The 13812-nt window shown below is 41.2% G+C and overlaps 1 protein-coding gene across 1 annotated transcript; it reads left to right on the top strand.

Moving 5' to 3' along the window:
* The first annotated feature begins 7346 nt into the window (after positions 1–7346).
* LOC131614200 (probable histone H2B.3) lies at positions 7347–7887 on the top strand. Its single transcript, XM_058885823.1, has one exon. It carries the CDS (start codon positions 7408–7410, stop codon positions 7822–7824), a length of 417 nt encoding a protein of 138 aa, XP_058741806.1. The 5' UTR covers positions 7347–7407; the 3' UTR covers positions 7825–7887.
* The last annotated feature ends 5925 nt before the right edge of the window (positions 7888–13812 follow it).

Below are 13812 nucleotides of genomic sequence, written 5' to 3'. Positions count from 1 at the left end.
CCCGCAAATATGCTATGAATAAATAAAGAGGAATCATACTAACTCTGAGTAAAGGAGAATCCAAGTAGAGTAGAGCGAATTTTCTCGTACCATGCTCTAGTTTCAAACCATATAAAGAGTGTTTGAGCTTGCGCACACCTTTAGATGAAGAGAATAAACCTTGAGGTGGAGTCATATAAATATCTTCTGTCACGTCACCATGAAGAAAAGCATTTTTCACGCCCATTTGGTGAAGAGACCACCCACTAGAAGCAGCTATAGAGATGATTGTGCGGACAATTGTCATTTTGGCAACCGGTGCAAATGTCTCATCCTAATCAATTTCATATTCCTGCTTGTTTCCTAAAGCAACCAAACGAGCCTTGTAACGATTGAGAGACCCATCAAAATTCAATTTCACAAAATATATCCATTTGCAACCTATAGGTTTGACGGTCAAGAGGACAAGAGACAATATCCCATGTGAAACTCTCTTTAAGAGCTTGAAGCTCTTCATTCATGACTTTTATCCATCATACATCTTTATCTTCCTGTGAATAACAAGTAGGAATATATATGCTATAGAGTGAGGCAGTCAGAGAAGTATGTCAAGAATCATACATGTCTGGTGAATATCTATCTAGTGCGCGAGATATTCGATCAGAACGCTGTTGCACCCCAAAATTTGCCCTCTTTATTTGTGCTATAAGTTAATAATGGCGTTTATTTCGTCATTCAAAAATTGAAGAAAAATAACAAAGAGTTTCATGGGTTTAAGGAGAAAGGTGTGAAAAATGGTTTAAACAGTGAAAATACGAGAAAATTCGCAAGTCATATTTGGAAGGTGATATGAGCTAAATTCCCGCGTGCGTAGTCCCGACCGTTTCGACGATATCTACAACTTTCGTGTTCGGCTCGGAAGTCAATTCTTTGAGGAAGGTTGCCAGATTTGCAATCTACTTGAGGTTTCGTGGTGAAAAACAGTGCTGAATGTAGGGTTTCGGACCTCGGGAAAGTCGTATCTCCTAATCCGCTCTCCGGATTCACTTGAAAATTTAACTGGAGCTCCGTACCATCATTACCAAGATTTCATATGTTCGGACCGAAGGCCAATTATGCACGGAAAATTCCCAGAATTTTAAGGATCGCCACGTTGTTTCGGTAAGAAGTGTGTTTTCGAGTATGTCGCGCCTAGTTTGAAAATTCATAACTTCTTCGATTTTTATCGTATGAAGTCCATTCCAGCGGAATTCTCTCAGAGATTTCGTTAGCTTCGTTTCTTTGTCACACATGCTTGTTCAGGTTTTGAGCCGAAGGTAGGGTTTTATCGAGTTCTTTGAGCGGTATTCACAAAATTCTGCACAGTCGCACCAGATGAATCGACGTTTCTCGTCATTCAAATGCGTGTAATTTATTCATCGCTGATCGGATTGAGGTGATTCTCGCGGCGATGAGTCAAGAATTTGGTCATCTTCACAGCGGCATTGGTTTCATTCTGAAATTCAGAGCCGAACCGAGTTTCCTTAAAAACGAGCCAAAATAAGAGACACCGAGGACAATTTGGACATTTCGCGTTGACAATATATAAACATTTTGCTCTTCACAAATCAAGGGGGGGACTCTCATAATTTCAATTCACCAAATTTTTCACAAACACTTTCTCTCATTTCTCTCTCAATTTTCAAAGATCAAAACCACAAATTCTATAAAACTTTCATCAACATTCATCAACTTTCATCAAGAATCAAGAGCAATATGGATTGAGGTTCAAGATATCGAGTTCGGATTCTCTCTCCCTTCCCTCCTCTATTCTCGCGCATCACACTCTCACTCTTCTCCAGATTCGCTTTTCGATCTCGTTCGTGTTCGCGTTCGCGTTCGTGTCGTGTTCGTGTTCGCGCGTCGGTTGAGATCTTCATTCGGTAAGCCTTGAACCTTGAATTAAGTGCTTAATTGTTGATGATAACATGATTCGAATGCTAGATCTAGTGGTTGATGATGCTCAATTGATGTTGATGATGATTAAATGTTAGATTCATTGAAACTTTGCTTGCAATCGCATGTGGATACAAGTTTGGTGCACTATGTGTTTGTTTTAATGCTTGCATGAATTTTTTGTTTAATAATCAATGATGTTGATTTGAAATCCATGTGGGTTGAGGCCTAATTGTGATGGTTTGATGTTCATAACACTGTGCAAATCGAGTTTAATTCGTGCTTGATCATTACTCTTGATGGATGCATGTTTGAATTGCTTTGAATGTTGATTGTGCTGTTTTTTTGACTCTGTGCTCAGTGTAACCAATTACGCTTCAGGATGTAACCGGTTACGAACCCGTGTTTACCTCGTTGCGCTGATTTTGTACACAGCGTAACCGGTTACGCTCCTGGCCGTAACCGGTTACGAGTTTGTTTTTTACCTCTATTTTTGCTTCTGTGTACAGCGTAACCGGTTACGCTTCAGGACATAACCGGTTACGAACCCATGTTTTTCCTTCCTCTTGCTTCTGTTTTGACCGTAACCCGTTACGGATCAGGGCGTAACCGGTTACGACTGTGTGTTTTGTTCTTAACTTCAAAAATTCATATCTTTTTGCTCGTAACTCCGATTTGCGTGTTCTTTATATCGTTGGAAAACTTGTAAGATGTACTATTTTGTGGTATGATTTGTATTGCTGAATTTTTTTGTTTTCCATGATGGTACTTTTGTCGGCTTCCGGTGTGATCTTTGCATGCTTATTCGCGTATTACCGTACCTTTTCCATGTTTGCTTTGTCCGTTTTATTTTAGAATAGCAATAACGCAATTCCGATTGCGGTGTCTTGTTATCTCTAACGTGTGTGCTAGTGTGCGAGGCTTTTGGAAGGTCACCGATCGATGCTCATTCTATGAGTGTGCCGCTTTACTTGCGGGACACGAGTTCATTCACTTGCTTTGTGTTCTCATCCTGGAGACACATCTCTATTACTCTATATCTGCTTGTTTGGTTTACTTGTTCCTCTTGCAGGTGTATTGTGATTGTGCTCGACGCGCGTGTCGACCTTTGTATGCTTTCATGGCTAATCGGTGTGCTGACTATTTGCTTTTGCTTTGCTAGCTCGCTCGCGGGATCCTAGTTTCCTTGCTCTCTTCGCTGTAGTTTATGGATCATCATCCGTTTGGTATTGATCCCGTTTCATTTTATCTTTTCTCGTACTTTATCGCTTTCTCGCATCATCCTTTAACATGAGAAGTAGGACTTAGACATGCATCTGGCCAAGCCCTCGAAAGAGGCTCTGTTTTTGTTGGTGTGTTTACATTTGTGCTTTGCGGCAGGGAGTCACGGTGTAATAAGTCCTATATGGCACTCCGTTAAGTCCTCATGGAAGGCATGCAGAAAGGGTTAGCAATCAACCCCCGCCTAGTCTCATCGAGTCCGTTCGGTATGCGTACGCTACGCGTTGCTTGCTTCTGAACCAGCACAAGATCTTGTTATCGAGTATGTCAGGAAAAAGGTTCATGCATCCGGACCCCCGCCTTTCCTATAGCTCGCGTTGCCCGACGTTGATGCTCGGTGTACGCACGCACCGTTTTCCTTTACAATCCGTGACGGCTTGGTTGCTGAGAGGGGTCCGCCCTCTTGTCTATGGCCCGATCATTTTCGCGAGGTCTAATGCTTGGTTGACTTGGGTTGAGCTGCTCCCCTTGGCTATGGCGGGACCGCTTTTCTACCACTCGGTCAGTACCGTTGGTTTGTTTGCTTTACGAGCGGATGCTCGTTTGTGTGATACTCTTGTTTATTTCCCTTATCCCTCGTAGGTTGATAGTTTAGTTTAGACTGGTACCCTTTGTATGATAACATTAAGTAGCAAGCTTTCCCCCTTAGCTTAGGTTTTCCTCATGCATCCTTTAAAACACAAACCACACTCTTTGATTTTCTTTTCTTAAGAACTTGTTATTTCCGCTCCATTCCCAAGCATAAGTCTCCAAAGGTCGAGCAGCTGAGTGTGAATGTAACTTGTTCACCTAAAAAACACAAAACAAACAGAAATTAGTTAGCCGAGCTACGGTACCTCTGATTCCGCAAAACAGATACGTAGGCAGCGGGGTAGGGCCCGTGCGAGTATAACTCTTTCTTTTCCCTACATTTTGTATGCATTTTAGTCCAGATTAGCGTAGATTTGTTACACACCCATAGATTTAGACACAGGCGTGGATACCATCGAGTACGATGGGCGTGTGGGGTGCTAACACCTTCCCCTCGCGTAACCGACTCCCTTACCCTTTTTCTCTGGTCGTGAGACCGTTGTTTTGTTTTGTGGTTTGCTGGCATTCCCTTCCTTTTCAGGATAAACATGTTAGTGGCGAATCTGTTAATTTTCGCGGTAGCGACAAACGCCATGATTCAACCGGCACAAGATCAGCTGGCGCTTCAGCGTCGGGAAAGGGTGTGGGAACCTGTTATCTGTGTTTTCTGACATATACGTGACTGGTTTATAATGTTCTATAGATTGAGGCATAGTAGAAAACTTAGGAAGAGTAACAATATCGTGAATGGCAGGAGAAACTGTTAAAAGGGTAAGTATTTCCTTTATCGTTTCCTCAGGGATTGAAGCGATATTACCGTCGTTCTATAGTTTAAGGTGTTTTGAGTTAAGATTCTGAAAGGGTTTAGTGTCATAATATGTAAAGAGCGTGAAAAGAAATTAAAGACAATAACTTAGGGTTTAAAAACGGTTTGGTAAAATTGTGTCAAGATTAGTTTTCATTAGCTTGCTTTGTATATACTTTGATGATTATGCATATGAACATATTAATGATTAATACAACCACGTGAATATCGTGAATGTTATTATATTAACCGTCAGATGATCTCTCATGCCGACAATTAACATAATAACCTTTAAAGCTTGATACAAGTGATTATCAACTCACAAATCAATCTCTAGAGTTTGTTTATTGATAGATGAATACCCTTTAGGTCAAGATTTGAAACATATCTCTCAATAGTGTATCAAAACAACATATAAACATGAATAACAAATATATTCACCATATATTAATCATCAACAAGGTTCATATACAAAAGATCAGACTAAATACATACTATACAAGCTAACTACCTCTAATCTTGACACATGAGGAGTTTAGCTCTCCATAGATTCAACAACAAACATCAAAACAAGATCTCCTAGCATGAGAATCCAAAGATGATGTAGAAAAATGCTCGAGAAATCTTGAATGAAATGAGCTTTTTTCTCTCTTCTCCCTTGCCCTAGAATGTGTTGTTGGTAACAATGAAAAAGAAGATAAGATTCCTCCTCAAAATATCTCCAAGTGCCTAAAAGTAGCACATTTGAAAAAGTAACTCCGCTTAGCGCACAGAGGGCCGCTAAGCGGAGCACTAAAAATATCTGCTGCCACGCAAGGGTCCGCTAAGCGGGCTGAGGCCGCTAAGCGGATCTGGATGAACAAAAATTCCCTCTGGCTACTAGAAAGCGCGCTTGACCGCCGCTCAGCGGCCCTTTCTGAACACGACTTCTTCAAAAGACCTTAAATCTTGCTCCAAAGTGCCATCTATGACCTTCTATCATCCAAAACTTTCTCACATTGCCAAATACCTACAAAATACATAAGAAAAGCTAATAAATAATATATTTACTACTAAACTCAATTTTATTTATTTACACGATTATAAACCGAAATTGAATTGAAAGTAAGGAGAAAAGTTATCGAAATACCACAAAAGTTATTAACAAACTATCCACATTTTGGATTCTTACAGAAACACACGGAAACATAAATTGATTATAAAAAAAATGTCACATTCCTAGAAATGCAAAAAAGATGGTTAGTGACATCATAACACACAAATCCCTTATGAGATTGACTATACCCCATAAATGCACATTGAACAGACTACAATCCAAGCTTATGCCTTTCAAATGAAGGTAAGTGAACAAAACATACGCACCCAAAGGTATGTAAAGTACTATAATCAGGATGAATTTTAAAAAGACGAAAGAAAGGAGAATCAAGATCAATAACTGTAGAAGGAAGATGATTTATCAAGAAGACAACCGTGGAAAGAGCCTTCACCCAAAATTGAGATGACACAGAAGCTTGGAGAAGTAAGGTGCTCGTTACATCAAACAAATGACGATTCTTACATTCTGCCATACCATTTTGTTGAGGGGTATTGGGACAAGACCGTTGAGACAAGATGCATTTTTGTTGTAGGTATTCTTGAAACTTATTAGACATGTACTCACCACCAGAGTCAAAGCGAAATTTTTTAATACTTGCTTGAAATTGAGTTTCATCATATGTCAAATATTTCTTAAACATAGAAAACACTTCAGATTTAGAGCAGAGAAAATATATCCAAGTAAACGACTATAATCATCTATAAATGTGACAAAATATTTATAGTAAGCATGAGAAACTTAAATATATGTAGACAAACTTAAATATACAAATCAAAACACTCGTTTATTTGTTGGAAAAGTTGTCAAATTGGATATGTCACAACTAAATATTTCAGTAAGCAAATACACATCTAATTGAAACTTTTAGAGTATTTTAATATCCAGTGCAAGATGATTTTCTATCTTTTTTTCATTTGCTCATCGTTTTAATTGAAAGAAAACGAGGAAACAATGATTTTTTTTTTGAGAGTTTAAGTAAGAAAAAATTGGGCAATTCATGAAAAATGTAGGTGGTGAAGGAATAATTATTTGAGTCTGACCCTAATCCTTTTCATAAACTTGTAATTCAACAACAAAACTCAGAGAAAAAATAGACACAACAAATTGAATGAATTAGATGAATATAGATTCGAATGTTAATTGAAAGAATCTATTAATCTATTAACAATTTATTAATCTCTCTTTAAAAGTATGAAAATAAAATAAGTCGATTGAGTAAAATAATTTCAGAGTGTGAATCAATCAATAACATATATTTCACTAAATCACACATATATTTTAAAATTATGTTGATGGTATGTTAGAATAATGAATTTTTATTGAATGATAGTGTAGAAACTTTTTTATGCTATTACTTTTTTATGTCATAAATAATGATAAAATTCGTGTGTTTACTGAGATGAATCAATTTAAAAAATTAATTTTATTATTTTAATATTTTTTATAATAGTTAATTTTATTTTTAAATATCCTGGACAAAATTTAAAAAAAAACCCAACACTAGAAAACACAGGTAAAATTAAAATTGCGCAAGCAATATTGAATATTCGAAATTTTCCCTCCAAAACGGATTGTCCATGTCATCAATCCGTGTGCTCTCAAACCCACCAGTCAGATCCCACTATTTACTCTTATATAAGCTATTCTCCCACTCTATCATTTTCATCACTTGCAATCATCTCTATCTCAGTTCTCAACATTTCACCAGAAACCCTTTTCTTTGTCAAACGTTTCATCAGCCATGGCACCCAAGGGAGAGAAGAAACCAGCAGTGAAGAAGCCCGCAGAGAAGTCACCAGTTGAGAAACCCAAGGCGGAGAAAAAGATCCCAAAGGATGCATCCTCCACCGACAAGAAGAAGAAGAGAAACAAGAAGAGTGTTGAAACCTACAAGATATACATCTTCAAGGTTCTCAAGCAAGTTCATCCTGACATCGGAATCTCCAGCAAGGCTATGGGAATCATGAACAGCTTCATCAACGACATCTTCGAGAAGCTTGCTCAAGAGTCATCTAGACTCGCTCGATACAACAAGAAACATACCATCTCATCCCGGGAGATTCAGACCGCTGTTCGTCTTGTTCTTCCTGGTGAGCTTGCGAAGCACGCCGTTTCTGAGGGAACCAAATCTGTCACCAAGTTCACCAGCTCTGATTAGATTATTTTATATTAAATTAGGGTTTGCGTGATGTATATTTTGTATCGGCTTGTTTTTGACGTAGCAATGAAATATCAATGAAATGCTTTTTTAGTTCTTAAATTTTATTCTTACGCTGATTTTATTGTTCTTATAATTAGTTGACACTTGGAGAGTTATCTTTATTCTTGAAAACTATTTCTTAGCAGTATTTACCTTATCCCCAGTCAATGCATGAAGGAAACACGTTTTAGTATTCATGTTGTAACTTTAGTAATTTAATCCCACTTTTTGGTTATTCAGGTAAGCAATCTCCTGGCTTGACTGTTATACCTCTCTGTTTAATGTCTGACTTATGAAGTACATTTATTTTTGGGTAGAATGAAGTTGTGATCCAATATCGTTTTCAATGAAATTGTAATACAAGAATTTTTGACAGTATCGATGCTCTTATTATACCTGGGACAAGAGTAATGTAGCTTTCTCTATCTAATGGGTACATGTGTAAAACCTCCTACAATGTAAGAATGGTAGTGTTAACGGCAACCAAGTTCCGAAACATTGAAGGGCGAAGAGCCTTGATGAACTTGTCTGCAGTTTGTTCAGCTGTTTCTTAAAGTTTGAAATTTGCTAACTCAATTAGTTATAACCGGTTACCCGTTACCACCATTTCCAGCAGTAAATAAAATCTAAACCGATGCAAACATAAACTTTATTAACCGGTTACATCGTCAACATAACTGATTAGTCGATTACTAGCCGTTACAATTTATTTTTTCAATCAGTTGCTTAACTACATTCTTGTGTATTGTTGTATATATTCTCTGATCGTACCTGATCAGAAGAATCGTCGCTGGCTGCTCGGACTGGATCTTCTAGGAAGGAGGAGGGGGGTGTACCTGCAAGGTACTCCGATGCCAAAGTGAGTTGACGAGCAAAGGAGCGCAAGTACAAGCTAAAGTGAGTAAGAAGTGAATACCTGGCCCTCTAATGAAAGAGGGTATTTATAGTCCCCAGCGCTGGGCCATGATCTCGCTACTTGGACTGGATGCCCAGGCCCAATTAGGAGACTGCCAGGTTTCCTGACCGGAAATATCGGAGGTGCGTGAGTGCCCTCTGTCCTGGTTAACCGCTCCAAAGTTCAAGGGAGACGCGGTCTTTCAGGGACCATGTGGACTCCGCAATAGTAGGAGGGTTGGATACGACGGAGTCCTGCGAGGAGCAGGGTCCTCGGCGAAGGGGTGCTCGCGGAGAGCACCTCGGCCGGCAGGGAACGGCTCGCGGGGAGCATTACGCCGGGCATGATACAAGACGAGCATCCCAAACCCAGTTGTGGAGCCAAAGGCGGTTTTGGCCTCTAAGGTTAAGTGGGCCGAAACTATAATGGGCCTAATCATGGCCCAGTCCAGAACAGGAGCCCCCCAAGTAGGAGTCTTCTGGTTAAGAAGCTTCGACTTTGACTATGCTTGGCCCGGGTAGAGATGCTCGGCCCAGATGAGCGTGCTCGGAGGGAATGCTTCGTCGGTTGGGATGAAAGGTCGCGCGTGTGTGGCACGCGCTGACGTGGCAGAGGTAATGATTGCCTAGGGGTAGATGGCGGCGCCTAGGGAAGGCTTTGTCAGCCGATGCGACGTTTCGTATTCCGGGCATTTTCCTTATAAAAGGGGGTCAGAGCCTCGCATTTGGAACTTTCGCTCTTCGCTCGTGTGCTCGGCGTCTAGGTCAAATTTCCCAGATCCCGTTACCTCATCATCGTTCATCAATCGATTTACTGGAGGCCATGTCAGAATCAGGTGCGTTTGAGGCTTCTTTAATATTCTAAATGTCTTTTCTTTTGTTTGGCAAAGGATTATGAGGCGAATCTCCGCTGTTTTCGTCGTCTAAGTCGGCGAAAAAGCCTTGAACGCCGTACTCCTCCCCGGGTTATTCAAGCGATGCCCGGGAGAATTATCAGAGTAGCTGATTTTTCTTTATAGTGGCTCGTGCTCTTCATAATCTAGCCCGTCATGCTCACGGAGCGGGTCGGTGACTTCGCGCTGTTCTTCGGATTACCCATGGTTGCGATCGGCGGGCTCTAAGGCCGGCGCCAAGCATGTTTAGCTATACCCGAGCGCTCATGTTTGTTTTAAGCTAAGTTGAATTTTTGGGAAGTCCTCGGCCGGAGACCATTGATATTTTAGAAGGGGTTTGGTCGGGGCTTTGACGCTCTCCGTTCCACCCTTTCACTTGTATTGCGGTGGAAGGGTGGATTTGATGACCGGTCAAATTCACTTTTTCCTTCTGCATGCAGGTGAATTAGGCTCGGGTTCTAGCTCGGGTTCCAGCTCTAGTTCTAGCTCGTGGGACTCCTCGCAAGATACGGGTGCGAGCAGCTCCGAGGTCGAGGAGGTGGAGGTTGAGAGTTGCATCTCCACACTATAGAAGAGGGTGATGAACAGGGAGATGTCCCAGAGGTCGAAGAAGAGGATCTTTCGACCCCGCTTTTTGAGTATGATCTCGAAGTCGATCTTAACTGGGTGGCCAAGGAGCCGCAACTAGAGGTATCTCGGTACACTAAATCCTTGGTCGGGGCCTTTCGTGAGGTCGAGGACCGGGGGCCGAGCGACTAATTGAACTTTCAGGTGGTTTGCCCGAGAGCCGACGAGCGCATTTGTTCCCATTTCTCCGGCGACAGCTTCGCCATGTATGAGTATGTTTTCAGGGAGCTTGGGTTTCACCTGCCTTTCTCTAGCTTCCAAGTCTCTCTGCTCGCCAGTCTTGCGTTAGCTCCGTCCCAACTGCACCCGAACGCCTTTGCTTTTATGCGGGCTTTCGAGATCGTCTGCGACTACCTGGGAATCGGGGCTACGACTGACTTGTTTGGCCGTTGTTTCAGAGTCCAACGGAAAACGGCTGACGGGCGCTTCAGCTGGGTTTCCTTTAGGAACGCTGATTGGAAACTTTTTAAGATGTTCGTTGATTCGGTAAAGGATTTCAAAGACCGTTACTATGTCATTCGTCTGCACAGCCGTGCGTCGTATGCTTCCCTGTCGAAGATGATGACTGAGTGTGGCGAGGATGGTGTTTCGCTACGGGACGAGGAGGGGAAGTTCAAGACTAAACTTTGTAGCGTGTTTCCGTTTGTCTGGTGGGAAGGACACTTTAAGTATCCCCCTAAGCACTATGCTCGAGAGGACGAGGATTTGAACGAGCAGGATTCTACGTCGTATGCTCGTCTTTGCCAGTACGTGGACAGCTTCTCACTCAGTCCTTGGGTCACGAGGACCGGTGAGCCTATTTATGACGAGGAGGGAGTGCCGAGGACCGAGGCTCGGGTCATAAACACCAAGGCTCTCTTGCTTTGTAGGACGCCCGAGGAAACCAAGGCGTTGTTAGGTGGAATTTCTGTTGCTTGCCTATTTTTTATTCGATGTTCATCGCTAACTGTTTGTTTGTGTGTCTTGATTTTCAGATGCTATGCCGACGAAGGACGAGAAGGTCCTGAAGGTGACCCAGGACGCGAAGAGGCTTTGGGCCTTAAAAAACAAAAATCAGGCGGCGGCCCCGGGCGGTGAGCATTCTGGGTCGGCTTCAGCCGGATCTCCTGTGGTGGTCCTGGATGGGGAGAGAACATCGAAGAAAGCGCGCCGGGGCGAATCATTTCGAGAAGATCCGCCGACCGCTGGGGCCGAGCGCGGATTCATGCTCCTTTCCTGCTTCAAAGAAAGCCGTTTCTTCGAGAAGTTCCCCCTAACTGTCTCTCCGGATGAGAGTCGCCGAATTCAGGAGATGTCCTCTTCGGCCCGGTTATAGCAGCTTGCGAGTGACAGTGCTGCCGTGATGAGGGTCGTCGGGATGGCTCAGGTACTCGCGCAAGGGAGTACTGTCTCGGCTGTGTCGCGGGGAAAAATCGTATCTTTTTGTGGATGAGACACCTGATGCCTTCTTTGGGCTCGAGTGCTCATAAAAATGATTTTTCTTTGTTTCGACCAAACTTTTTACTATTTCCAAAGTAGGAAAAGGAAAAAAGCTGCAATAACCTTAAAAGTGGGGGAGAGATCTTTGGGTAAGAGGGTTGGTTATACGAAGGGAAGGTATTAGCACCCAACGTATCTATAGTACTCTATAGGTTTCTTTGTTGTTTTTGTTTCATTCCATGTTATGGTGGAGGTTCTGTTGTGAAATAGGTGGGAAACTAAGGTGTTTGTTTGATTATGCTCGCAAAGATCATTGCGATCCTCTGCATACATATCCCTTAGAGGGAATCAGAGCATTTGTAGCTCGGGGTCTACGGGTGCTAAGGTTTAAGTGGTTTGAGGGAGAAGTTTTGCTCGCCAAGGATACGACCTTGTGCCTACGTATTCTCAAAGGGATGTTGAGAAAGTCAGAGCAATCGTAGTTCCCACTTATGCTAGTGGAAGCAAAGGATAAGAGACAAATGTCATCTAAATGTTCGATGTATCTAATCTATATCATCACATACATCTGTTTGTTTTTGTTTGAAAATCTTTTCATTATAAGCCCTGGGCCATGCCACTTATGGTGCTTAGAATGATAAAGATGCTTTTTAGTCAGCCTTGTGGCAAAAACTTTCAATGAAGTCAGCCTTGTGACAAAAAGTTTTGATTAATAAGCCAGCCTTGTGGCAAAAGTTTCAATGAAGTCAGCCTTGTGACAAAAACTTTGATTAATCAGCCAGTATGGTGGCAAAAAGTTTGATTGATTAGCCAGCCTTGTGGCAAAAAGGTTTGATTGATTGATTGATTGATTGTTCGTGATGATATAGAAGAGATACTCCTATCATAGAGATGATAAATGTCTAATCTCCTAGGGTATTTGATTTGGATATTGGGGATGCTTATAAGAAGCCCGTGGGTCCTTGTACGAAGCCCAAGAGGAGGCTATCCGAGGGTCCTTGCATTGTAAGCCCAAGAGGAGGCTATGGGAGGGACAATCGAGGGTCCTTGCATTGTAAGCCCAAGAGGAGGCTATGGGAGGGACACTCGTTTGTACAAAGCCCAAGGGGAGGCATGGTATAGTTGGTTTGAGCTCTTAGAGCGATTTCACTGGGAAACCATACTCTATGTCCTAACCTAAACTAGGGAGATTCTTTGCACGAAGCCCAATAGGAGGCTATGGGGAACCTAGTGTTGTACTAAGTTAAACAAGTATAACACAATCACAAATATGAACAATTACGAGCAAATATGAACAAGTACATGAACAAATATGAACAAGTATGAACAAGCACATATATATATGACAAGGTGTGTGTATACAATGGAGTTTATGAAGGAAATATACCTGTAAGCATGATCCGTTTGTAAACACGGGGGCTCGGGACTTATACTCGGAGAGAAACCCATTGAGTTTATTCAAAGCTATGTAAACAGGTATTTACAAAAGGGCTTGGGACTTATACCTACATGGAGGCCCATGGTATTTTTGGGAAGATTTAAAGAAAACCTTCATTTTTTGATTTGTTGTTCGAAGTTAAAAAACAAATTGATCGAGATATGTACAAAAAGGTGTACAATGAAATACCTAATTTCATGTACAGGAATGGGACTTATACCTATGTGGAGGCCCATGTTTTATTTACAAAACATGGTTGATTATTTTGTTAAAACGCGAGGTTTCGTCGTTTGAAAACAGTTTGAAAGTTTTGTTTTGAAAGAAGTTTTCTGTTTGAAGAAAAACTGTACAAAAAGAAAAAAGGGATTTATACTCTCTAATATTCGAGAGGCCCATGTTTTATTTTTGTAAAACATGGTTGTTTTGAAAATCAATTGATCAATCCAAAAAGATTTGATCAATAGTTTCTTTTGAAAAGAAAACCAAAAAGAAATGGTTTATCGTTTTGAAAAACTGTGATCGTTTGTTTTAAAACAGTTTGAAATTTTGACAGAAATCAAATTAATTAAGATAAACACAAAGATTATACTTAATTAACACCTAAATGATTAGGGTTTGATCACAAAATATTTACAAATGATTAAGTTTGAAAAATCAAATAAAAAACAATATTCA

The sequence above is a fragment of the Vicia villosa genome, linkage group LG1, assembly GCF_029867415.1.
Source record: "Vicia villosa cultivar HV-30 ecotype Madison, WI linkage group LG1, Vvil1.0, whole genome shotgun sequence".
NCBI classification, from domain to species: Eukaryota; Viridiplantae; Streptophyta; class Magnoliopsida; order Fabales; family Fabaceae; genus Vicia; species Vicia villosa.
This window is presented reverse-complemented; position numbering and strand designations above follow the sequence as displayed.